Here is a 25,215-nt window from a genome sequence, read left to right as displayed (position 1 = left end):
GCATGGTCTTCATTATTACCTCCTTGAACCTTCTATGTGGCCTTCCTTTTTTCCTCCTGTCTGGCAGCTATGGATTCAGCATCCTTTGTCCAATATATTCCACAATCTCTCCACTGTACATGTCCGGACCATCTCAGACTTGCTTCTCGAACTTTGTCAACTTCATGCTCGATCTGAGCCGTCCCTCTGATATATTAATTTCTTCTCCTGTGCATCCCGGTTGCTATCAACAAAAATCTTAAAATCTCTAACTCTGCCACCTCCTCTCTTGTTGTTAGTGCCACCATCTCCAAACCATACATCATAGCAGGTCCGACTACCATCTTCTAAAACCTTCCCTTTCACTCTTGCTGCTATCCTTCTGTCAGAAATAAAACCTGCCACTTATTTCCATCCATCCCGTACTGCCTACGCTCTTTTTCACCTCCCTTGTTCACTGTACAAAAAGGTTGACCCCAGGTACCTTCACTAACTCTACATCTACTAAGCAAATCAGCAGCAAAAAATACACACTGTAATTACATAATTAAACATTTAAAGTCTTCCAAGTTCAGTTGAGCTTCATTCAGAATCCCTCCCCGGGACAGACATGCACAAAAATGTAAATGAGAGCAATTATTTCAATAGGGGAACACCAAACTTTTAGTATTGTTGTAATGCAAGTATTATAGCAACGTACAGGTGTGCTGAGTAGGCAGCGAGGGACGAGGGAACAAAATGCTTGCAAGGTACGAGTAATGCTGTTTAAAAAAAAAAAAAAAAAAAACACCTTTGAAAAGAGATGTATTTAAAAGAACAGCGCTGTTTCTTCCAGTCCACTGGGTGGCAGCATAGTATTTTCTTGCTGGTGCAACGTCGGCTCGGAGAAGGAGCGCATTGTGTTTTGTACGCTGAATTTTGACTTTCAGGCAGAGCTCTTTTTAAAGTCTTAAACAAATTTTGTATTTTTGATATTGGACTGGCAGTCATGATTGTTGTTTCACCGATTTTTACACTTTTAAACGTTATTTGGGGATATTTATTGTCTTGGTTGAGTTCCTCTTGTGGTTCTGTACAACTGGAATGGCTGAAGTGCTGCCTGAAAAACTAAATTCGGAGAATAAAGTGCCCCTCTCTGCCTTGCAGCCAGCCTTCAAATTTTCCCCGCCTTCACCCTAAATGCTTTGCTGCTTTTCCGTTTCACTTGGCGTGAATATGGCGGCAAAGGAGACTGTAAACAGTTACCAAGTGCGTATTGAATCTGTCGTGAACGGCTGGCTAGTGGATTATTACTTCTTTTTGGCGGTAGAGTTCTTTAAAAATGAACAATACGAGGATTTCTGTGCCATCATAGATATACTCGACTGTAAGTATAACCCGCTCCCAGTGTTTTTGACTAGTTTAGCTAGCTCGTAACCAGCTATAGTACTGCCAGAACTGCTTAACTTCGTACCAAACTTAATACAAGTTAGCGGACTTATATATTAGTGCTCCTTTATGAGTTGTCTTCTATCCTGGTTCCGATAATACATGCTCTTAAACTTTGCAGGCGTCAGCTGACAGAAAATAAAGAATAAACGGGGGAAATTTCATGAATCGTGTGTTATTGTGAGAGTAAGCGGACTCATCGTCTTGTTATGTCGAGCGAGGCTGCTCTTATTTATTTGTTTTGGTCTTTTATATACACAAAGAACAATTTCAGTTCTGTTTACATGCATATACGTTCACGTAGTGGTTTTTCAACATACTAACACGTGTTTTTAAAGAAAAAAATCCAGGTGATTTTAATGACATATTTATAGTTTTCTTACCATACAAAAGACATCTTTTTCCTCAAAAGAACCTCCATACGCCTGATTTTTGGCGTTTTTAATTATTTATTTATTTATTCATTTATTTAACTTGTTTCTAGGGCATAGCCTTCTCTCCAGGTGACATGATAATGGAGTATCAACAGGACTGTCATAATGCCAAGTGTTTATATTGTCAAAGGGGAAATTTTTAGCATTACAGATGCGTCACAGGTATAGCTGTACTTCTAATGCTGACAAACATGATTCTGACATTACCTGAAAATGTTATTTGTAGCCAGTCAGTAAAATTGTGTGAAAATCGGTCATGTATTCCTTCAATTTGAGACACCTCAGTAGATGTTAAAAAGTGGGCATTATTATAGCTATTATTGCCAGTTACTTAGGATATTTTGTATTATCAATTTCTGTGTGTTTGGGGGAAATAAGAAGCCTCTTTATTGTTTTATTGCAGGTATTATGGCTCGTCCTTTGGAGTCCACGGATGACATCGCAATGAAATTTCGAGTGTTGCAGTTTATCTCCCGGATAAATGAGGGTGAAAACCTTGGTGAGATCAACATTAATCAACATGATCGGCACATCTGAGTATCACTGTGGTTCTTTAAGCGACATCAGTGTACAGCTTTGTGCATCAAAATAAATAATTTGCAAAAATGTAATAACTTACCTGTCAAACGATTAAAAAAGGGTATGTAACTAATCTGCAATTCATTGTACCACAGTTATGCCACAGTTAGACACATTTAGAGGCCAATATAAATAATAAGAGCTTGTGATTAGAGTCTGACTACACATTCACTGGCCACTTAATTACCAGTAGTTACACCTTGCCTATACTGGGAATGATCCCCTTTTGCTTTCAGAGCTGCCTCACTTATTTGTGTCACATATTTTCCTTCCTTGGTCCATATTGACATGATATCCATTGATGTCTATTTAAATACCAGTACACATTTTTATTCAATATTCTGATATCATAAAAGTATCATATCACAATGTCACAGTTGTAGCAACGCCATGCCTTGATGTTCCCTAGTGTGGACAACAAGGAGAAAAGCCGAGGCATGTCTCAGAGCAGGAACCACCTGTCAGCTTCCAGTAATGATTTAGTGAAGCAGCTCCCTTTTTAGATGCTAACTTCCAACAAAGCAAAAGTAGTTTGTAAAACACCAAGGTGAAATGTCAAACCTATTTCACTACTTGAGGAAAAAACTCACCATGGAGTACAACCAGGCTACAAAGGAGGCAATACTAGTAGCTAGTGTGACCCAAATTCCATTCGATCAATTGAGTAATAATTTCCATTATTACTCAATTGATCGATAGAATACTTGATTATCAAGAATACTTGATAACAAAACTAAGTTTGATTTCTGTCATAATCAATAGCCTGATTCACAGCTTTCTCTAAATTCATATTTGAGGTTGACATCTCATCATACTTTAATATTGTGAATAAACACAACAGTGAATATTGGTTTGTCTTTGCCTACAGGTGTTTCATTTGAGATGGATGTGCCATCAACTCCTCTGGAATCCGCCTTAATGTTACTGGAAAAAATAAGCCAGGAGTTCAGTATCCCGCAGCAGGAGTATGAAAAGGTGTCCACTTCTCTTAAAGACATGGTAAGCATTTCTCTTGAGCTGAATTCCTTTATTGTACTTCCATTCAAAGACAACTTCTCCCTAAATGAAGTGGGTTGTTTTTGTTTTTACATTATAAATATCTGCACTTGTTCAGCTTTTACATTCTTACATACTTCTACAAAGGCAATCAAAACAGTGGTTTCTAATTATATTCTATTTAACGAATAATATATTTCTGTCTTCAGATCGTGGGGATTTTCATCAAAAACAGTAAGTTTGAGAAAGCAGAAGAGGTGCTGATGAAACACTTTCCTCCCAAAAATATTGGAAAGGTGAGGTTACTCACTAAAACATCTTTTTTCACTACACAATAATAACATTTAGATTAAAGTCAGTCTGTAACTTTATCCCTGCTTATAAGTTATTTTGTAAAGTCTTGTTTAAAAATTGATAAGCATTGTCATATCAATGTTGATATGCTGTGTAATACAAAACAACCAGGGGCCCGTTCTTCGTACCTCGCTTACTACATCCAAGATCAAATGACACATCCAAGATCAAATCATCGCGCTAACTTTGAGCTCGCTAATCCGGTTCTCCGAACACACCTGTTGTTGATGATTAGTATAGCTGGATGAAGTAATCTGAGATCACTGGGTGGCTCAAAAGGGGCTACGCATCGATAGTAGAAACATTGATCGGCAACCCTGTGATTGGTCGGCGAAGATGTCGAAGGAGCGCGCACAGTATTTCACGGCAGCAGACCAAGAACTCTTGATTGAGGGATATCAGGAGTCTCAGAGTTTAATTAAAACGCAGGGGAACACTGCAAAGGCTGCAAAAGCAAGGAGAGAGGGCTGGCAGAAAGTTGCTGACAAATTAAACTCGTAAGTGACCCATGATATTACATTATATCATGTAATATTATATTATACCACATTATATTATATTACATCATATCCTCTTTCACATTAGAGCCACAACAGGACCCACTAACATGGGAAAAAGTAAAAGTGAAATATAAGAATATTCCACAGAATGGTAATATTTATCACTTATATTGCTTTTAGTCTATGACAAGAGACCCTGGAATAATCTGTTTGTTTGTTTATAACAACAACCAAGAAAAGGGCAGAGCAAATAAAGACAGGTGGTGGTCCTGCACCCCCTCGCCACACCCCTTTTTGTACTGTGACATTTATTGACATTGTGGGTTTTTATGTGTGTAGTGTGAATAACACTCCATCACTTTTACCTGTTCCCATGCAAGGGGTGACTGAAGCATGCACAGTAAGTCGGGAGTAAGTATATACAGTACAGTAAGTATATATATATATATATATATGGAGAGAGAGAGAGAGAGAAAGGGGGAGGAAGAAAGTAAATAATACCCTCACGGGAGAATCGATATCTCTCTATGAGCACACCGTCGCACTGAGCTAAAGGATCCTGTCTATCCCGCAATATACGCTAAATTCTGTAAACTCTCCTTATCAATCTTGCACCTTCCTTGCTCGCGTACAAACGGACAGGACATGGCTGCGACAGACTTCCCAAATCCACCTTCGCTTTTATAGTCGTGGTCTCTCATCTTGATTGCACGTAGTAATTTACTATTACTACTCTAACATATGAATTACATCTGACATGATCTACTACATGTAATAGAATGGTTAATAGTACATTTCCCTTTTTTTCGGAAATGACCTGTATGTATCTGTATGCAATCAATAAAAGAATCAAATACTGCATTATCTTTAGTTACATTGATAATATTTATTTATGGTAAAACAGTGGAGAAATGTCGCTCTTGCTTTCATATAACTGCAGCGGACATACCTGAGTGGCCGCGATCTAATCCTGTTTACATAAAGTAAACCTGCTCCCGAGCAGGCTTACTCTTACGGATCTGTTGCTATGACAGCAAGTCCCAGATGAGCTTCGGAGAACCGAACGATCCAAGATCACGCAAAATCGTCAACATTCAAATCCGGCTAACTTACTTAGCGAGGTACGAAGAACAGGCCCCAGGATGGGAAGCTTGTTGACATGTTGAACATAACAAATGAGACGGCTCGTAATCAAATTTCAGAAGATGGTGATGATGTGGTGCTAATCGTTTTATAGCTTTTAAGTGTAGACAAAGAAACAACGGTTAATTTCATTTCAGATCTACTAGGCTTTGCAAGCCTAGGCCATAAATATACTGGATAATGGACAGTCTGCTTTCCCATCTTGCATCTCCTCATCAGCCACAGTCATCAGTGTGCTGATATGATGATAGCGCTGGTGCAGGAAGACATTATGTGGAAAAGACAAATTAAAACAATTGGTTTAGCTTGCATGCCTTATAAGTGTCCCCTTTATTATCTTGATTGTGGTTGACTGATCACTGAGTGATCTTTGGATGGTGGAGCCTCATTCCACTGTAGAATCCTCCCCTACTTTTTCTGCATTTGTTTTTTTAGTTCCAGCTCCCTCTAGTGGCCAACCTCCCCCTTTACAACAAAACCATCAAATAACTACATTGGCTAGTTTTCATTTTCTGTCACATGTTAAACAATGTTGGGTCTGATTTTATTACATCTCTAAAACTATTTAAAAATTAAAATGGTGCATGCTAAGATATTCAAACACATTATGGTTTCTAATGCCATGTTTCTCACATTTCTATAGAGAGCAATATTCATGGGTCTCATCAGGAAAAAGAAAAAGATTCATGACGTCATTGAGCAAATCAACTTTCAGCAGTTCAAGGAGGAGATGATTGGGTTTTGCCTGAGGATCTGCCACTTCAGCCTTCCTCTTCTTCATAAGGTATACATGCTCTATATTAAATGTGTTTGTTTGTTTTCATTAATTATAGAAACTAATCAATAGAACAACTTTAAGCAATGTGAAGTCCTTTTAAACATTTGGGGTCAAGATTGGCCCATCTTTGCATTTAGACATTTCAGCACTTGTTGGGAAAATGGGATGCACACTGCCCAGTGCATCTGCAAAGAAATTGCTATTACATAAGGTTAGGAGGTTAACATAAAGTCCAGGATTAAACTGTACACTCCAAACCAAGTCTCCAGGGTTTTGGAGATTTTTTGGTGTTTTTAAAGCCTGCACATCTTGTGAAATTATCAGGATTTCTATATGCTTCTTAATTATGTCTGTTCTTCGTGTACATCCCTGCTGTACTTTTCCTGCTTAAGGATTTCATAGATCCAGCTCTTTCAGCTCAGATATAATATATCCTGACACCTTGATTTGTAGTATCTTCCAATACTAGTATTAATCAATAAGTTATGCTCTTCTTTGTGAGGAAGAGACCAGGATGTTTAAGGCTGCAAATATCAGATTGCTTTCTTGAGCAGTCCTAATAGCTCAGTGTGTTTAGTAAATGTATGAAAGGTTCAACTTGCTGTATATTATGAATTTAAGTGAATTGTCTTTTGACTATAATTGAGATTAAAATGAAGAACAGACCATGTTTCAAATGTAATCAATTCAGAAATCCTGATTGTGGAAGTTTCTTTGTTGTGAATTTGTGTGTCTGTGTGTTTGGTTTATGTATCCCAGGCTGCAAAACATCTCATTGATAAAACCCTTGTGGATCAAGAGAGCACAGCAACTGAAAGTGATGAACAAGCTGAACCTCGGCCATGCTCTAGTTCACAAATAGCCACTGTCCAGTTTGTACCATGGTAATCGCTTCCCTTCTCTTAGTTGATTAGTAATGTTAGTAATGTCTAATGTTAATGTAATGTCCATAGTAATGCCTATTAAGATCAGTGGCAAAACAACAGTCGGTTTGAAAATGTGTGAAGAAAAATAATCCTCCCTTTTCTTTGAATTGGAAGCGATTATTAACTTTATTAATACTCACCAGTAGCAGCTACATTAATTGTATGTTGCACTCATGTGATCACACTATCCATGAATGCAAAAACATTTATGTATTAGATGAATTGTGCATACCTTTTTGTGGTCAGGATGTTTGTCTGTTTTTCAGTTTTCTATTGTTAATAGTTGTTGATAGTATTTTATTGTCATTTTATTGTCTTCCAGTACACATTCACTTATCCATAAGACCAGGCTAGAAGCGGCCTACAAATCCCTGGCTACAGGTTTAAATAAAAGAACATTTGCTCAGTTGGAGGAAGAAGTAGACAGAGAGGAGCTGGAAAGAGAAAATCTTTGCGAACAGCTTTCCATGACATCAGAGAGGTGCAACAGTCTGGACTTGGAGGAACGGTTATTTCAGAGAGACTCAGGAGGCCCCATGGAAGCTTCACCAGCAGACCAACCACCACGAGTAAATGCTGTTCCACATAGTCAGGCAGATTTACGCTTAAAAAATCCCATTGTACTGTGTAAACGAGAGAATTACACTGTGTCTCGGCTGGTGGTGGAACCAGATAGTCAGGCAAGTTCACGCTGCACAACCGCTTTACAGGAACTGGAACCTGAGGTCAGAAGGAAAAAGGCACCACAGAGACTATCTGCATCTAATGAAAAAGACCGTCAGTGTCGGGGAGCAGACAAAAAAGGTGCCACGCCCACCCGAAAGAGCCGCATTCAGGCAAACAGAACTCACACCAGGTAAGTTAAAGTAGCAAATAGCAAGATGTTCTTGCTATTTGTTTCGCCTCGTCCATGCCCCACAACTTAGGTCTGCCCCTCAGTTTGAGAACCACTGTGTTATGAGAAAGTTACTGTTTAGTAGATATACAACATTAAAAACTGTTTGTTTCAGCTGGTTGAATTGACTCCTCTGACTCTGCATCCAGCAGGGAAATTTATGCTGCAGCACTGCAGTTTGATGGTTTACTAAGCAATAAGTCCACATGTGCATTTCTCACCTGTTACTGGTTACTAGAGTGTCAATTTTCAATGTTTTTAGTAACTTATTTTTATAATTACTTTGATGTGAAAACTAATAACAATCATCAGTCCATTTTTCTCCTACTTATCTGGGTCTGGGTTATGAGGACAGTAGCCTGAGCAAAGATATCCGGATTTCCCTATCCCCAGCCACCTGTTTTAGGTCTTTTGGGGGTATATGAGTTTTCTCCATGTCAGCCAAATTGCTCCAGCATGTCCTGGTCTCCTTCCAATTAGACATAGCAGAAAACACCCAACTATGGAGAAATCCTAGTAGGATACTTAAAAAAAAAAAAAAAACTCACCCAACTGTCTTCTTTAGGTCCACAACATGATTGATATTTGACCAGTTTTATTTATTTATCCAGGAATCAGGATGGTATGGATGTCAGCCGTACCACAGCCTCTTCAGTGGAGAGCTCACCAAGTCAGTCACCTTCTCAGCCTGTCCGACAAACAACCTCCACTCCTCACAAGGACTCTGGTCAAAACAAAAGTGCTCGTCTTTTAAAATGGTTAGTAAACACCAGTAACTGAGAAACTAAAATTGAAATACACCCAGTGGAATACACCTGGGTGAATATTCCACCCAGCATGATTGAGTAATAGTTCTAATCATTTTTAATTTTTATCTTTTGTAGTTGTGCTTAATCATTTTGCCAAACAAAAACACACTCTGGCTCTTATTCACAGGAACCAACTGTACCATGATGCAAAGGAGAGCAAGGGTGACAAAGAGTCGTATGTTACTCCTAACAAGAGCAGTATGTAATACTTCATTAAATATAAAATTTTTATAAATATTCAATAAGTTGAGTTCAGCCAGTTTGAAACATCTGGTTTTAATGTTTTTTCTGTTTGTTTGTTTTTTTCCCTTTCCACAAAGGCTCAGACATGAGCACCATTTCAAATTCAGGCCAAAGGAAAAGGGTAAGTATAGCAAAACATGCTACAACGCTAACTCGTCACTGTACTTTCCTGTGGATGTTATTTGAATCCTTATTCACATAAATTACACTAAGTCAAACTCTTTGTTCAATACAGGCATCTCAATTTACAGTTTAGCATATATATTTTGTTCCTCTTTTGCATAAGACTTACTCATTTCCAACCATCATACAAATTTAGGTTCCTGTGTGAATAATGCACTACACATGAGGACATCTCAGTTTAGTCAGTTACATTAGTAGAGCTTTTTGAAACAATTTTTGGACTCTCCACAGTAGAAAAAGCTAACGAATCTTTCGATTGTGTTGCAGAAATGGACAGAGAGTGAGACGCAGAAGTTAAAAGACGGGGTCAAAAAATTTGGAGAGGGCAACTGGTGTAAGATCAAGGAATACTACGGCTTCAAAGATCGAACAAATGTCAACCTGAAGGACAGGTGGAGAACAATGAAAAAGTCAAATATCATCTGACTCACCAAAGCATATGTCATTTTATCCCATCTCCATTTATTTATTTTTGTTTCTTAAGCAAGTTATTGATAATTTTAAAAAAAAAGTTTATAGATTTAGTAAATGTTCAGTGTTCATGGTTCAAATATTGTTTCATTTTGAGGAAGGGATAAAAGAAATACTGCAGTGCAGTAATAGTGAATATTGAATATGAATATATACATTACTGTTGTTCTGGAAGTTTTTCCACTTAAATAAAGCCTGCAGATGAGCAGTGAGCGGTAGCTAACATTCTTTAATCAAAACACACACAGAACAGAAAACCAAGCTTGATGGAGAGCCTGCATGACCACGGGGCAGGGTCAGCAGAGTCTCCCTGAGCCTAGTGTGGCTCTCAGTTAAATACCTTCTCCAGGAACAAAAGGCAGTACACAGCTGTTTCACACCTTAAGGTTCACACTCCCTTGTTACCTCCCAGAGTCCTCGAAGAGACAAAAGACTCTCCCTCCTGTGGAGTTGTCTGCTTCCCCCAACTTCCTAAATAGACCCCCACCATTTGTCTTAAGTATGAGTGTCAGACATGTTAAAATCACCAAGGCATTACAATAACGTGATTAATACATAAGTGAAAGAAATTCCATTACAATCCCACCCTTTGATTCTTAAATCAAGAATCACATTAATACCAGAATTTCTTTCCCGACATTCTGTACATCACATCAACATTATTGTACACTTAAAGGAGTTTCACACTGTGTATTCTCACTTCACTGTTCTCCCACCACCCTTTGTTCATCTTTAATCTTCCCCACAATCTAAGCTCTCACATGCAAATGGCAACAACAATGATACAGAGGAAAGGTCTTCTCCAGAGTGTCAAAGTACTTTGCATGGCAAAGTGAAACAGCGTTAGATGGTCATTCCCAGTCACAGTCATGGCTCCTGGTGTCTGTGCCATTTACAGAGTTATAATTCCAACGCTGATCTTCCTCTGTGCTGTCACTTTGGAGCTTGGCACGCTCTCTTCATCCCTCGATTTCTGTTCCAACGCGGCTGTAGATTTAAGGCAGAGCACGTCGTACACCTTAGTTGTCTTCCTCAACGTCAACGGCGACACTCTTTCATTTTATTTAAGATTTTGCTGTTCAAAATCTCCTCGTGACAATCATTTGGAAGCCCAGTGGTGCAGCCCACTGTCGTTTGTCTGCTGTCCTGCAGATGGTCCCTGCTTCTCACTGGTCCTGTTGAAGCGTTCTCTCCCGGTCGTGGTCTGTATCTGCACTTCAGTCTCTTCTTCCATATCTCTCATGTCACGGTCTCTGCAATTTAAAAATGAAAGCTTCCCCGGAAAACCCTCTTTTGCTCTATGTCAGCTTAGCACAATTAGACATGCACAATGAAGTTGTACATTGTCTCTTAAAAATTCACAGGGCTTCTCCCCTGGAGTAGTTTCACTCCAGGCCCTGTCATAAGGAAAAAAAAAACATTAGCCAGCGGTGTGTCCTGCTGTAAATCATGTGATTGGATCATATGATTAACCCTCTGCTGTGGAAAAAATAGATGTTAGCGCACCGCATCTGTAAGCACACTTTCTCACAGTGACATTTGCATTGTAAACAATACAAGGTCATGAATAACACACCGCTGGTAAATTCACAAAGACACAGAAAGTGGCAATTAAAAGGTTAAATCAGCATGGCCCAAAAGCCCATGCAACCTGTTACTGTCACCTTTCTGCTCCTGTAAAAAGAAACATACATACATACATCCACCCTTTTGTCAGGTCAAGGCGGAGGTGCAATCTTGCATACTGGTGTCAAGTCAGTCAAGCTTTTGCCAGTCCAGTCAGTCCCCATTTTTATTTGCTGACAGTAGAACCTCTCGTGACGCAATAAGTTTCTACTGCCAGCAATGACGTCATTTCAAAAAAAGAAAAAATAATTTAGACTGGATTACCTCGCTGAATCTGTTTTGACAGGGACTTGTTTTCTGATTGTCCCAAATAAGTGGCTTTCTCCCAAGCCCATTTTAATTTTTTGGAGAAACTCACTTGCGATTGTTCAACATGTTGTGTAGCGCTTTCGATCCCGATCTTGCAGGCCTGCTTCAAAAGAGAAAATTGCCAAACAAAAATTTCAGTGCACTGTTAAAAATCAAAAAAACATGAAGGCCTCTTTTTAGAAGTTGTCTAAGCATACTCTCTCAGAATGATAGATCAAAACAAAACTAATTTGCAGTTTCAAAGTGGTACCAAAGAAAATGCAAAACTTCCCCAAAACTTTCATCCACCAGTCACACACCTCACACAACAATATTCTATTAGATAATGAGTTTTGTTTTCCCCCATGTACCCAGATGTGTGTCATGATAAGACCTCCCCCACACATCAGAAACAAAAAACTCAATCTATTAGTCCCCACTCATCTGACCCCCCTGCAGCATTCTGTTCACCCCTGCAATAATTCAATCATCCTTCCCCAAAATAATACTAGTTCACTAGTCTATGTATCACTTCTTAACCTACTAAGTGAACAGGACAAGATGATGGTAACAGAAACGCCTGCTTAAAATGCTATTTGGTCTCCATGAGCTTCATCGTGTGTGTTTGTGTTAGTAGGATTAATGCATTTTTCTGTTTGTGTAATTTTTGTGTACCTCTCCTCTTTGCGGTGCTCCAGACACTTTTCAATTCTCCACGCAAGGCAGTCGTTTTTCTTCCCGGTTTCCTAAACCCAAATTTCAGTTCCCACACTAAAACAGCCATGTTCTCCCCTGCTCCTTCCACTGCGGTCTCATCTCATCTCTCCCCCCTTGCAGCAGTCCAGTGAGTCAGTTGTCTTTCAGCTTCGTCCTGTGTTTTCCACTGTCTCATTTTGCCATTTTGCTCCAAAAGTGGCAAATGTCCAACTCAGACAGTCTTTTCAAAGGTCCATTTACACACAGTGAAGTTGCAGCTCGTTGGAAATGCACATCCATCCATCCAGTCATGATGATGCCATTTTTCTCCTTGCTGTCGCTGTCTTGCACAGCTGCTGCTGCTGGACCTTTTCTTCACTGCTCAGGACCCTGCTGTGAGCTCCTGATATCCATCTCGTTGTTCTGGAACTGCATTTCTTGTCTTCAGGGAGAGATTCTTGGAGCTTGTGTTCTCAGGGTGACAAACACATGGAAGTTAAGCTGTAAAACAATTCAGCCAAAACTTGGCTTGAGTGTTTCTAATGATGTTAACCTATAATTTTCTTCCGACTGCTGCACGTGAAAAATTGATCAGGGTCTGCTCTTCACCTGCAAGTGACACACTGAGACATTTTGATCATTCTTATCATTGCTTAAAACAACACATCTCCTCTCTCTTGATTCTGAACTCCCCTTTCTTAAAAACCCAGAGAGATTGTAGTTGTTCTACTCTCTTCCTATTTTTTACTTATTTTCATCAACAATTCTGCTAATTTTGTGTGTGTGCCCACCCTAGGGGAGCTGGTGGCCTGCAGTACCACCCTCTCCTGCTAGTTGGAAACAACTTTTACGCACATTTCTACACTCCTCTCTTTTTCTTTTTCTTTTTTTCTTGTTTTTGTTTCCTATTTTCAACATTTTGAACCCCATTTTTCTCTGTTTTTTACACACACACACCAACTTTTCCCACACAACCACTCTCTTTCATCTCACAACATACTTTTACCCACAGTTCTTAACATACAGTCACACATCGAGTTTTGTCTCTGGCCGCCTGGTGGAACGTCTGCCGCTTTACTGGATCCAGTTTCCCTTTACATTCAGAGCGTCCTCTGCAATGGCCTTCTTCCCTTACCGGCAGAAAAGTGCTAAAATACCGTCACTCCACGTAGGAATGATTTCCCAACAGTGTACTCGAACCGCCGTCCCTGTGGCGTACTTGGACCGAACACAGGTCTGGGCCGGCTTCTCCCCAACTGCGTGCTCGAGCCACTGTCCTTGTGATAGGCCGTTCCCAACACAAGCCTGGGGTCTCAAACCACCAGGATTTTCCCTCCGGAGACTCGAACTCCGGAGTCGGCCAGCGTTCCCCCCCTCGGCCAGACAAAAACTCTCCATGACTGTATACAAGTTAGCTACAACTCACCCATCTGCAGGAGTCCCCTCAAAGTTGATGGTCTCGGTGGTGACTGAAACACACGGCTCCGTGACTCCTCCATTTCCTTTGCTTCAACAGCTGGTAGGACAAAGGTACCTTTTCCTTCAGGGGTGATCAGCCCATCCACGGAACCGTTGTTCAGCGACCACACGGACCACCCTGCTCGCAGCGCCATTCTGTTGTGGAAGTTTTTCCACTTAAATAAAGCCTGCAGATGAGCGGTGAGCGGTAGCTAACATTCTTTAATCAAAACACACACAGAACAGAAAACCAAGCTTGATGGAGAGCCTGCATGACCACGGGGCAGGGTCAGCAGAGTCTCCCTGAGCCTAGTGTGGCTCTCAGTTAAATACCTTCTCCAGGAACAAAAGGCAGTACACAGCTGTTTCACACCTTAAGGTTCACACTCCCTTGTTACCTCCCAGAGTCCTCGAAGAGACAAAAGACTCTCCCTCCTGTGGAGTTGTCTGCTTCCCCCAACTTCCTAAATAGACCCCCACCATTTGTCTTAAGTATGAGTGTCAGACATGTTAAAATCACCAAGGCATTACAATAACGTGATTAATACATAAGTGAAAGAAATTCCATTACACTGTTGGTAACTCTGGGTAAATATAGATGTCCCTTAGTGTTCTTTATTCTTCACTTACAGTGTTAATAACTTCCATTGTTTTTTTCTCTTCAGTAAATATAGTGAGATTCCAGAAGTGACACTGCAAAATAAACACATTTCCTTTTCTGCACTTCTCCAATAACTGTCTCGCTTTCATATTCTGTGAAACTGTTCTTTGCTGTCATTTTCATTTATGCGTGTAGTTCAATTCAACCCGTGTAGACTGAAATATCAGTGAGCTGCCTTAAATTGAAGATTTAATTCATCTGGAGAGTAGTGAAATGTATCAGATGGAAAAAATTATATATACCAAAAAGAACTGCATTAATAATGCCTTTACAACATAGACATGTTACTCTCTGCTACTGTACTATTATTTTTTTTATCCAAATACATTTCTTTCTAAACAATACCAATTATTTTTAAGCTTTAATTTTTATTTTTTGGCCCATAAATTGCGTTATTGTCAGTCAAGCTCCCCAGGAAAATAAATGAGGCGTTATTAAAATGTCACAACAGTTTTAATAGCTCAAAACTGTACAGTGCTACATCAACAAGATGGTTTGCTTAGTCGAGGTTTCTGTAGCAGCTTGGTGTTTGTGGGGTAGGGTTGCTAGCCCTACGCCCAGCCCGGCTTTCTCATCTGGGATTGAAACCTGGATTATCAGGGGTTGATAAATCAGAGTTAGTTAGATCTAGATCAGGTATTTCAAAAAAAAAAAATGTTTAAGTCAAAAAAAAGAAAGAAAATGCAAAAACAAAATCATTGTTAAAATTGAATGTTTAAAGCGTAATGTGCCCTCCAGTCCAGTGTGTGGCAGCACAAGGTTTTGCGAATGTCTGCCAGTGAGTTCAAAGAGTAAGATATGGTTCTTTTCTTTTTTACTCTAAATTGAGACCAATAGTTGTCTCAAAGAGTGTCTTCTGGGGTAGTTGACCTGGTTATTACTTCTGTCAGACAGAGATAAAGAGCGTTGTAAGGCAAGAAATGAAGAAAAGATGGCAAAAACAGTGGGAGGAGGAAAGGAAGGGACGGTGGTTGCATAAAATTCAAAGGAGAGTAGGCGAAATGAGAAGCATTGGACAGGAAGGAGTAGGAGAGAGGAGGTGGTCATATCGAGAATAAGATTTAAACATACTGGTTTAAACACTACACTATTCATGATAGGGAAACATAATACAGGGAAATGTGACTACTGTGGAGAAGAGGAAACGATAGAACATGTTATATTACACTGTCAGAAGTATCAGGTGGAGAGAAGTCAGCTGACCCCAAACCTCAGTAATATGAAAATGAAACAAGATCTTATTGATTTACTGCAAAAGGACTCGTGAAAGTTATCAGGCCTTATTCCGGTTTTTAAAAGAGGGTAAATTGTTTGGGAGGATTTGTGGGGGGGTGGGGGGGGGGGGTGACGTTCCGTCCACATTCCACACCAGTTGGTGGCGGTAATGCACCATTCAGCTGTTTGCCGACCGCCAATAAAATTTAGAAGTACAAGAAGAAGTCTTCCGTTGGATGTTTGTCCAATATGAACGTTTTGTCTGTTTTTGTATGTGGTGTGTGTTTTGTTTTGTCTTTTTATACGCTTTTGCTGAATTCTGCCTCTAAAGAATTGGAATGAAGCGCCACCTGACAAGCTAAACTCGGAGATTAATAACCCATCAATTTCTATGAATATGGCGGCAAAAGAAAACGTAAACAGTCGCCAATTTGACACTGAATCCGTCGTGAACCGCTGGGTAGTGGATTATTATTTGTTTTTGGCGCTAGAGTTATTTAAAAAGGAACAATATGAGGATTTCTGTGCCATTACAGATGTACTCGACAGTAAGTAACAATCAGTTTACGGTGTTTTGACTAGTCTACGTACCTTTGGGATTACCAGAACTATTTTTTGCAAGCTTGTTATCCTTGAAAAGTGAAGAAGTGCCCTATATATGTCCAAGTGTCACGTTTCGTGTGCTGGACTAATTGTGATGTAGGTTCGTGGGTGCATTTCCCACTGGTTTATGTCATTTTTGTGACATTTTTATCAATCTTGTTTTTATTGTAGATACTTATACTATTTTAAGACTGCCTACTACTTGTTTCATCAAAAAACTATATCTAATAACACAGTGTATTCATTTTTTATTGTGATAAATATGCATTTTTTAGCCTTTCGATTGTTTTCTTACAGGTGTCTTGGTTCATCCTTATGGGCCCATTGATTTCATGCCACAAAAGATTCAAGTGTGGCGGTTTCTCTGCCGGATAAATGAAGGTGACAAACTTGGTGAGATCAACACTGACCATTCATTATCACACATCTGTCAGTCTGATTCATGGTAGTGCTTCTTTTGCATTGTGACTAAATACTAAAATGAACCTGTTTTTTTGTTGCTGTTGTTGTTTTTTTCTCCCAGCTGCAGACACGTCTTCTCAGTCGGTATGTCCTCTGGAATCAGCCCTAATGTTGCTGGAAAGTATGAGCCAGGAGTTCAGTATCCCACAACAGGATTACAAGAACGTATGCACTTCAATTAAAGAAATGGTAAGCATTTCCCTTATTGTTTAGGGTTTTTTTAATCACATATTCAATTTATGCACATGATTCGTTTTTGCATTCCCTTTCACAAAAATATACAGACTAGCTCTTTTGTTTAATCAGAGACTGTAAATGAAATTATTACACTGCAAACTTGATGGTGTAAATGCATGGGCAGTGTGTGTACACATCTCTTTTTTTTTTTTTTGTGGCAAAGGATGAATACGTGAGCTTACTAAGCCTGAGCTAAATTAATGTTTTTACAGCTATTAATCAGGTTTCCCAGAATGTTGATTCTGTTCATCTGGATGTAGCATTTTCAGTAGGAGAAACATTTCATCACTCATCCAAGTAACTCACAGCCCATTGTTCATTCAGTGGGCTGGTTTCAGTTATTGTGCAAATGTACTGTTTATAAAGTTGGGGAAACCTGCAGTAGCTGAAACTGTAGAAGTCACTTGGATGAGTGACGAAACATTTCTCCCATTGAAATTACTACGTCCAGGTGAACAGAATCAACCTTTTGGAATTTACTTACCTGTATGATTGAGCATGCATCAAGACATTAATCAGGTTTGTTTCAACTAGCTATTTATTTCTGCCTTTAGATTATAATGCTTTCTATTAAGAATGGAAAATTTGAGAAAGCAGGAAAGGTACTGAACAAGCACTTTACCAAGAGGATGGATGGCAGGGTGAGTTCACTAATTAAAACATATTTTTCTTTAAGCAATATTCTTTGATTCAAGTCATTGTTTTATCTTGGTAACTAAATTCACATTGATTGCCATTTTGACATTATTTACAGTGTTAAAATGAATTAATAGTTATAAAAATGTTGTGTAAAAGCAATAAGAGTAGGGGTACTTGGTTAAATCATGCTTGCGGAAGATGGGGGGGAAAGTATGGTGCTGCATTTCTGTCATACACAAATGAAACCATACTTTTGACAGCTTTTTAGTTTTAACTGTAAACACCAACAGATTATTATACTAAATTATTGATGGTGATTCATGAAGTTTTTTAGGTGTCCATGTAGTGTCTTAGATTACTGAAATATTTGTGTTCTGTGTAGAGAATGCTGTTCATGGGTCTCATCAGCAAGAAGAATAAAAAGCATGAAGTAATTGAGCAAATCAACTTTGCACAGTTCAAGATGGAGATGCTGGCTTTTTGTGAAAGGCTCTGCCCATCAAGCGTTCCCTTTCTCCAAAAGGTATGAATGCTATATTTAAGATAAAGGCTTTGTAGTTTGTTTGGTTGTTTTGGTTGTTTGTTTCTACTTTGTGAGCAGTAGGAAATGCTTGCCTGTGACTTTTGTTTATTCTGTTGAAAAACAATTAATAAAACATTGTGGATTTGTCTGTAACATAAAAGGCTTTACACTTACACTATATAAAAGTGTATATTTTTGTGTAATTCTACCAGGCTGCAAAACAGCTTATTCAGGAAAAGAATAAGGAACAAGACAGCAGTGCAGCTAGAGCTGATGAGCAAGCCCAACCGGTCCCCTCTTCAAGTCCACAAGTAAACATGGTCCAGTCTGTACCATGGTAAGATGTCTCTCCCTCTCAGGTGATCTGATCAAAGCTAATTAAAATAACAAATTTGCAAAATTTTACGGATGTCATTGCATCCTTCATCAGATTAGGTTTTATTAGATCCTAATAAGTACTGTTACGCTTATCTGTGCTGAATATTTGCACATTGTGCTGTCTTATAGTCTTAAGCTGCCCACAGCCCTCACACAAATGCCCAGAGAAAAATCACTCCTCATCTGGACTGGGAATTGCAAACATCCATCACAGATGACTGTTTTAAACTTATTACAAATGAGAAATGTGGTCTTAGTTTCTTCATTACTCAGAGCAGAACCAGTGAAAGCTATTTCAATTCTGAAATTCAGTACTAATTCCATTAATATATTGCACACTCTGTATCTATTTGTCAATGCTGGGCAGCATAATAGCAGTTGAGAATGGTTGCAGCTTGGAAATCCAACACAGATTTTCACTTTTTGTTATTTATTGTTGTTTTTTTATGATATTTTCAGGAGTATTGGATTCAGCAAACCATAAAAGGTTTAGAAGCAGTTAGGTCCCCTTAACTTTAAAAATACACAAAATAAATCAATATAATCCTAAATTGTTTTCAATAATAATTTGCTCTCTGGTGGCCACTTGAGTACAGTGAATGCAACAAAGAACCAGTTTGAAATGATGTGAGCCTTGTAACATAGCATGTTATACTGCTGGAGGCGGCTGTCAGAGTGTACATTTGGGCCATAAAGAGATGGACATGATCAGCAACAGTACTCAGGAACCCTGTGGCATTTAAACAATGTACAGCTGGTACTACGGGGCACTAAGTGTGCCAGCAAAAAATAGTCCCCCACACCATTACACTATCATCACATAGTGTAATGTGTTATGCGTTCAGACATGCTCTTCTCCATACATTGGTTGTACTGAGTGGTTACTGTTACCCCCTGTTGGCTCAAAGCAATCTGCCCATTTTCCTCTGAACTTTAGCAGGTTGTCTTGACCATGTCTACATGCCTAAATGCACTGTGCTATCATGTGACTGGCTGACTAGATGTTATCGCTAACAAGCTGGTGAACAGGTGTACCGATTAAATTGGCCAGTGAGTGTGAGTACGTTAAATATGTGGCGAGACATCCCTTTTCAGCCCCTTTTCCTTGTCTGCATCTTAATTTCCAGCAAGCATTTAACTATCCAGAGGACCAGGCTACAAGCAGCCTACAAAGCCTTGGCTACAGGATTAAATGAGAGAACGTTTTCTCAGCTGGAGGAAGAAGTGGAGACAGAGGACCAGGAAAGCGACCATATGTGTCTGCAACTCTCACCTGATCCTAAAACGGACACCGGTTTGGACTTGGAGCAGGAAGTGTTATTTCAGAGAGACTCAGGCAGCCCCATGGAAGCTTCACCGGCAGACCAACCACCACAAGCAGATGCTGTTCCTCAAACTCAGGAAAGTTCGCTCTCAAAGACGTCGTCTGTGCCATGGAACAGACAGCTTTACACTCTGTCACGGCTGGTGATGGAACCAGATAGTCAGGCAAGTTCACAGTGCTCAAAGGTTTCAGAGGAACTAGAGACTGAGGCCAGATTAGAAGAGGCACCACAGACACTGGCTCTATCAGATAAAAGAGACTCACAGTGCCCAGTTACTGACCAAGAAGTGTCCATACCAGCACCAAAACGCCACAGAAGGACCAACAGAATTAACAGCAGGTACTTATATTTGTTTTCTTTTTTCTTTTTCAGGAAAATGGTTAGTAGGCACTATTTTCTTACAAGGTTGTAAGGTTTGGCATTTCATTTTAAGCAGGTTACTTTTAGCATTGTTTAATCAGTGTATGGCATTAAAACTTTTTTTTTTTGGTTTACAGAGTTTCAACTAGTTTTACTGAGTTGTCAGCAGAGAGTGAGGAGGACTCTCCTCATTCTGTGGCCAGCACGGCAGTTAGTGTGAAACGTCATAACCAGTCCAGTAGTTCACTGAGCAGGTAAAATATTAGAACTCTTAACAATAACCAGAAAGCCTTCACCGTCGCTAGAGCAAAGGATGCATTCATGTATTGTCAGTTTGTAATTATTTATTGTGTCTCCTTTAAGCTAGCTAAATATTAATGCTAATAAAAGTTACTCAGGTCAACTTACACTTAACAATAAACTAGTTAAAGCAGCTATTATACACGGTTGCGCATGGTGACTCAGACAACTGTCCACACAATGAATGAATAGTCATTCCTGTTTTAGTTCTTTGAAGTCTGACTGAAGGGTGTGTGCGTAGTTGATGTTCTGTAATGTATTGTTTTCACAGGCATGTCCAGACAGTCACAAATAATTGGCAGGCATATGGATGTCAGCACAGAGCCTCATGAAATTTATGTAACTCAGAACCGACAGCGTGTAGTAAAACACATGAGACATGAAGCTCAGAACTCTAAACTATCCTCACTCTCTTATGTTTCCCCCTCCTCTCTAATTTGGGGGTTCAGTGCAAGTGAACAGGACTCACTTTCAAAGAGAATTCAAATTACGCTTTTGTGTATTTGACGATGTCATTTAGTTAATAGTAATTGGTTTTTTATTAAAATTACTCTTTGTTCTATTACTTTGGTGCTTAAAAACACAGATATTAAACACTACAGATAAACAGTATAGTATGTTTCAGATCTCCAGTCAAAGCAAATGTTACATTTTGAAGATAATAGTCCAACAGTCTAACTCTTATCTAACAGAAACATCAACAAGTCAAAACAGTCATCATCAGACAGTGAAGGAGAACCACAGAAGCTCTCAGAGCCTTCAGTGAAGGTCTCTCCCAGTCTGCTCCCTCTTCACCCTGTTCCTCAGACAAGCTCCACTCCTCACAAGGATTCTGCTCAACTCAGCAACAACTCCTATTCAAAGAAGTGAGTAGAGATAACACCAGTAGCTTTGGCTATGAATAGATAGACGTCATATGTTCAAGTATTCATCTTGAGTCTAATATAAGTGATTTACTTTGATTTTTTTTTATTGGCCACAAAGATAACAGCAGTGAAATTACAGATGGGGAACACTGTAACTTAAATACTTTATCAAGCAGGGCAAGTCCATATGTACAACTTCACTTTATACAGGCTTGACATGTCTTATAGCTAAAGATCTACCATTCTGTACTTTGAAGAACATTAACAATAAGTTATTTTTCTGATGTTTGCTGTGGGCTGTGCTGCACATTAACTGAAAAAATTGAAAAACGGTTATAGATTTTTAGATTTCATAATGAACTACTCTTATTTTCACCCATGATGTATATGACACCAAAGCAACTGTGTTAATATGCATTGTAGCTTAAGAGGCTGGATGGAATCATTTCAAGCTATGGAGCAGAAAAGTGTGAATTAATGGAGAGAAAGGAAAAAAAAAAAATACCAACAGAAGTAAACAAATCAATAAGGCAACTGGAGATACGACACCTGGTTCTGTAGAGGAGACAACTTAAAAAGCTTCAGAACAGGAGAGGGACAGAATATATGTGCTGCAGGATATATCATTAAGAGCTGTCTGACATCCTTGAGATGTGCAAAAGACTAAGATTAGCTCAGAAAAAGAAAAAACATGGAAGAACTAGCTTCATCAGAGACCCATTTAAGATTACTGAAGACAACAAAGAAATCCCTGGAAGAACACCTTGGAAAATGCACTTTGCCCCTGCAAAGTCAAGGGTCAGAGTCCATCATCAGAGGAAAGGTCTCCAACCAAAGGTTCTCAATTGACAACAAACAAAATGCAATTATATCTGAGAAATCCATCAGAAGATGCTATGATGCAAATCTCAGACCGTGAACAGATCAAGCAACTCAAGCAGGATTCTTGTAGGGACCTCGAGAAATTTGATCACTCCATGCTCAAAGCTTTGGGCCTTCCAGTTTGGCTTGCTGCCTCATATACATTTTCTCAAAAGTGACTTATACATTTATTTATAAACTTAAAGTTTATTTGATGCCAATGATGCCACAGCTTTGTGGCATCATTGACTCGTCTTTCTACTCTTCCCAGATCTAATGATACTCATTGAAAGTCTGGCCAGCCTCTACAAAAAACTGTCTTTTGTTTTACTCTTATTGCATCAAAAAAAAAAATTCTTTTTTTTTTCTTCATCTTTCTTCTATTGTATTGCTTCGTATTCTTAAATCTCTGTATCTACATCATGGTTCTTTTTGCAATGATGGCGTATCCCCCACATATTGTTTGTTTGTTTTTTATGAAGAAGTTATTTATTGAAACATTTATATACAGTGCTTTTAAGCTCACGACATTATTGGTAGCCAATGAAAAAACACACACTGCTTACTTAAAACCACAGTGTACAAGTTTAAACCAGATAACAGCTTAAGGCAATAGTATTGATTTAGCATTTTGCAGTTAAAAGTTTCTCTCTACCAGTACACATTGTGCTGTTCCTTTTTATAAAACCTGGCTGTTTAACTTCAGAAATAAAGAGTAAAACATAATTTTAATCACCAGTCACTCAAAACAGGTTGTTCCTTTTACAGAATATCATTGATTGTTTTTTCTCATCTTGCAGAAAGTCTAAAAAGTCAATACGGTTATCATCAGACAGCGAGGAAGACCCGAAGGAGCCTGTGACCTGCAAGAAAACTCCAGTACAAAAGCCTCATACCCAACTGTCCAGTGATCCTGTGGACAATCAAGTGTAACTACAGAATCTTGTATTTTATATTGGTGCTCTAGATGACTAATTAATGATTTGATATTTGACCAGTTTTATTTACTTTTACAGGAATCGAGATGATACGGATAACATCCATATTACAGACTCTTCAATGGAGAGCTCGCCAAGTCAGTCCCCTTCTCACCCCATCCCACAAACGAGCTCTACTCCTCACAAGGACTCTGCTCAAAAGAACATCCATTCCCATTTAGAATGGTTAGTAAACACCAATAAGTCTGAGAAAGTAACAAGAGGACTGCAACATGTTAAAATGTAATATTTTGAATGCTTTATCCTTTTGATTGGTGCACATTTTGATTTGGTTTGAAGATGTGAAGTTCAGTCTATGATTTAGAGTGCCATGTCATCTGCTAGTGCAGGTGGCAATTGGTCTGCTGTGTTCTATTAAGCACAAAGTACACAAAACAGGCTCTTACCAGGACATTTTAGACCAGTCTGTGCTTCCATCTGGAGATGCTGGTTTCCTTTTCCAGCAAGACTTTTCAGCTTGTGGGTAGACGGGTGCTAACTGTTGTCAAAGCAACCTGAGCTTTGATAACATTTCAGCAGTTACTCAAGCTATTTGCCTCCATGCCACACCACACTGATGCAGCAACTCATAGCAAAGGAGTCATAACCAAGTGTTTGATTTCTAAATAAAAACCCAGTATGAAATTAATATACTGGATATTTCTGTTTTTAACAATCTGAAATGGTGGATTTCTGATTTTTATGAGCTATGGGTCATAGTCACTTTTTTATGGTTAGAAATATTTAACATTACTCTATAAATATAGAATAAAGTTGACTATTTTTGAATTGTAAATGTCTCATATTGGGTTTTTTTATATATGTACTAGTCATTAACTGAAGATATTTAAATATGTGATTATGTGCAAACACACACCAGTATTCCTCCCAGCATATCTGATTAATAGCCCTAATTATTTTTAATTTTTATCTTTTGTAGTTGTGCTTAATCATTTTGCCAAACAAAAACACACTCTGGCTCTTATTCACAGGAACCGACTGTACCATAATGCAAAGGAGACCAAGGAGGTATGGAGTGACGAAGAATCGTATTTTACCTCCAAAAAGAGAAGTAAGTAATAGTTCATTGAATATGTAACTTGAATTCATGGAGTTTGGATTATGGGGTTCAAATAATTTTGTGTATTTATTTATTTTTTCTTCTCACAAAGGCTCAGACATGAGCACCATTTCAAATTCAGGCCAAAGGAAAAGAGTAAGTATAGCAAAACATGCTGCAAAGCTAACTGATCACTTAACTTTCCTGTTGATATTTGTATTTAAATGCCTTTTTCATATAAATGTGTGAAATAGTCCATAGAGAGGACTTCTTGTTCTATATCACACAGTAATTTGCTGCTTTGCCTTTTGTTCCTATCATACAAATTTAAGTCCCTGTATCAAAACCATTGCATGTTCAGTCACTTGCACTGGTATTACAACTTGATCTAAAATGCTGTCATTTTTAGACTTCCCACAATGGCAAATGGCTAACTGACATGTTTTTATTGCGTTGCAGAAATGGACAGAGAGTGAGACGCAGAAGTTAAAAGATGGGGTCAAAAAATTTGGAGAGGGCAACTGGAGTAAGATAAAGGCATATTACAACTTCAAAGATCGAACAAATGTCAACCTGAAGGACAGGTGGAGAACAATGAAAAAATCAAATATCGTCTGACTCACCAAAGCCTATGTCATTTTATCCCCATCTCCATTTATTTGTTTTGGTTTCCTTAACAAGTTACTGGTCATTTTAAAACCCACTTTACAATTTAGTAAATATTAAATGTTTGTGGTTCAAAGATTGTTTCTTTTGTTGATAACAGAAATTGCAGTAATAGTGACTATTGTAGCATCTCTGCAGCCCTAAATAACAAACACACTCGTTGAATTGATACAGAGATGGGAATAGCTTTAAAAGTATGTTCTCTCAGTCTTATGATCTCAGAAAAGCAGAACAGACCTTTAATTAAAGATATGAAAGCTGCCAAATATCCATATAGCTAAGATCGACAGGTACCT

The 25,215-nt window shown here is 38.8% G+C and overlaps 2 protein-coding genes across 4 annotated transcripts; both read left to right on the top strand.

Moving 5' to 3' along the window:
* Window positions 1–881: 881 nt before the first annotated feature.
* LOC116313293 (telomeric repeat-binding factor 2) lies at window positions 882–9,930 on the top strand. Of its 2 annotated transcripts, XM_031730921.2 has the most exons (12): window positions 883–1,345; window positions 2,245–2,340; window positions 3,289–3,419; window positions 3,626–3,712; window positions 6,057–6,197; window positions 6,951–7,075; window positions 7,440–7,686; window positions 7,828–7,973; window positions 8,624–8,770; window positions 8,949–9,019; window positions 9,142–9,185; window positions 9,515–9,930. In XM_031730921.2, the coding sequence occupies exons 1-12, from the start codon at window positions 1,159–1,161 to the stop codon at window positions 9,671–9,673; spliced, it is 1,581 nt and encodes a 526-aa protein (XP_031586781.2). In that variant the 5' UTR covers window positions 883–1,158; the 3' UTR covers window positions 9,674–9,930. The 2 variants fall into 2 exon arrangements, with proteins under 2 accessions (XP_031586782.2, XP_031586781.2); XM_031730922.2 differs by having other exon boundaries at window positions 882–1,345; window positions 7,440–7,973.
* On the top strand, window positions 9,522–25,182 carry LOC116313253 (telomeric repeat-binding factor 2-like). 2 transcript variants are annotated; one of them, XM_039612000.1, is made up of 14 exons: window positions 9,522–9,639; window positions 16,563–16,658; window positions 16,789–16,916; window positions 17,519–17,605; window positions 17,986–18,126; window positions 18,339–18,463; window positions 19,632–20,168; window positions 20,327–20,443; window positions 21,182–21,355; window positions 23,017–23,145; window positions 23,233–23,379; window positions 24,186–24,265; window positions 24,366–24,409; window positions 24,713–25,182. In XM_039612000.1, the coding sequence occupies exons 2-14, from the start codon at window positions 16,598–16,600 to the stop codon at window positions 24,869–24,871; spliced, it is 1,929 nt and encodes a 642-aa protein (XP_039467934.1). In that variant the 5' UTR covers window positions 9,522–9,639; window positions 16,563–16,597; the 3' UTR covers window positions 24,872–25,182. The 2 variants fall into 2 exon arrangements, with proteins under 2 accessions (XP_039467934.1, XP_031586730.1); XM_031730870.2 differs by lacking the exon at window positions 9,522–9,639 and adding an exon at window positions 15,853–16,210.
* The last annotated feature ends 33 nt before the right edge of the window (window positions 25,183–25,215 follow it).

Source organism: Oreochromis aureus, linkage group 1, assembly GCF_013358895.1.
Source record: "Oreochromis aureus strain Israel breed Guangdong linkage group 1, ZZ_aureus, whole genome shotgun sequence".
NCBI classification, from domain to species: Eukaryota; Metazoa; Chordata; class Actinopteri; order Cichliformes; family Cichlidae; genus Oreochromis; species Oreochromis aureus.
This window is presented reverse-complemented; position numbering and strand designations above follow the sequence as displayed.

Coding starts and splice junctions, on each gene's coding strand:
- LOC116313293 (XM_031730922.2), top strand. CDS start 1,159: ATGCTTTGCTGCTTTTCCGTTTCACTTGGCGTGAATATGGCGGCAAAG. Junction 1,346..2,244: donor CATCATAGATATACTCGACT/GTAAGTATAACC, acceptor GTTTTATTGCAG/GTATTATGGCTCGTCCTTTG. Junction 2,341..3,288: donor AAATGAGGGTGAAAACCTTG/GTGAGATCAACA, acceptor CTTTGCCTACAG/GTGTTTCATTTGAGATGGAT.
- LOC116313253 (XM_031730870.2), top strand. CDS start 16,054: ATGAATATGGCGGCAAAAGAAAACGTAAACAGTCGCCAATTTGACACT. Junction 17,606..17,985: donor CCAAGAGGATGGATGGCAGG/GTGAGTTCACTA, acceptor TGTTCTGTGTAG/AGAATGCTGTTCATGGGTCT. Junction 18,127..18,338: donor GCGTTCCCTTTCTCCAAAAG/GTATGAATGCTA, acceptor TAATTCTACCAG/GCTGCAAAACAGCTTATTCA.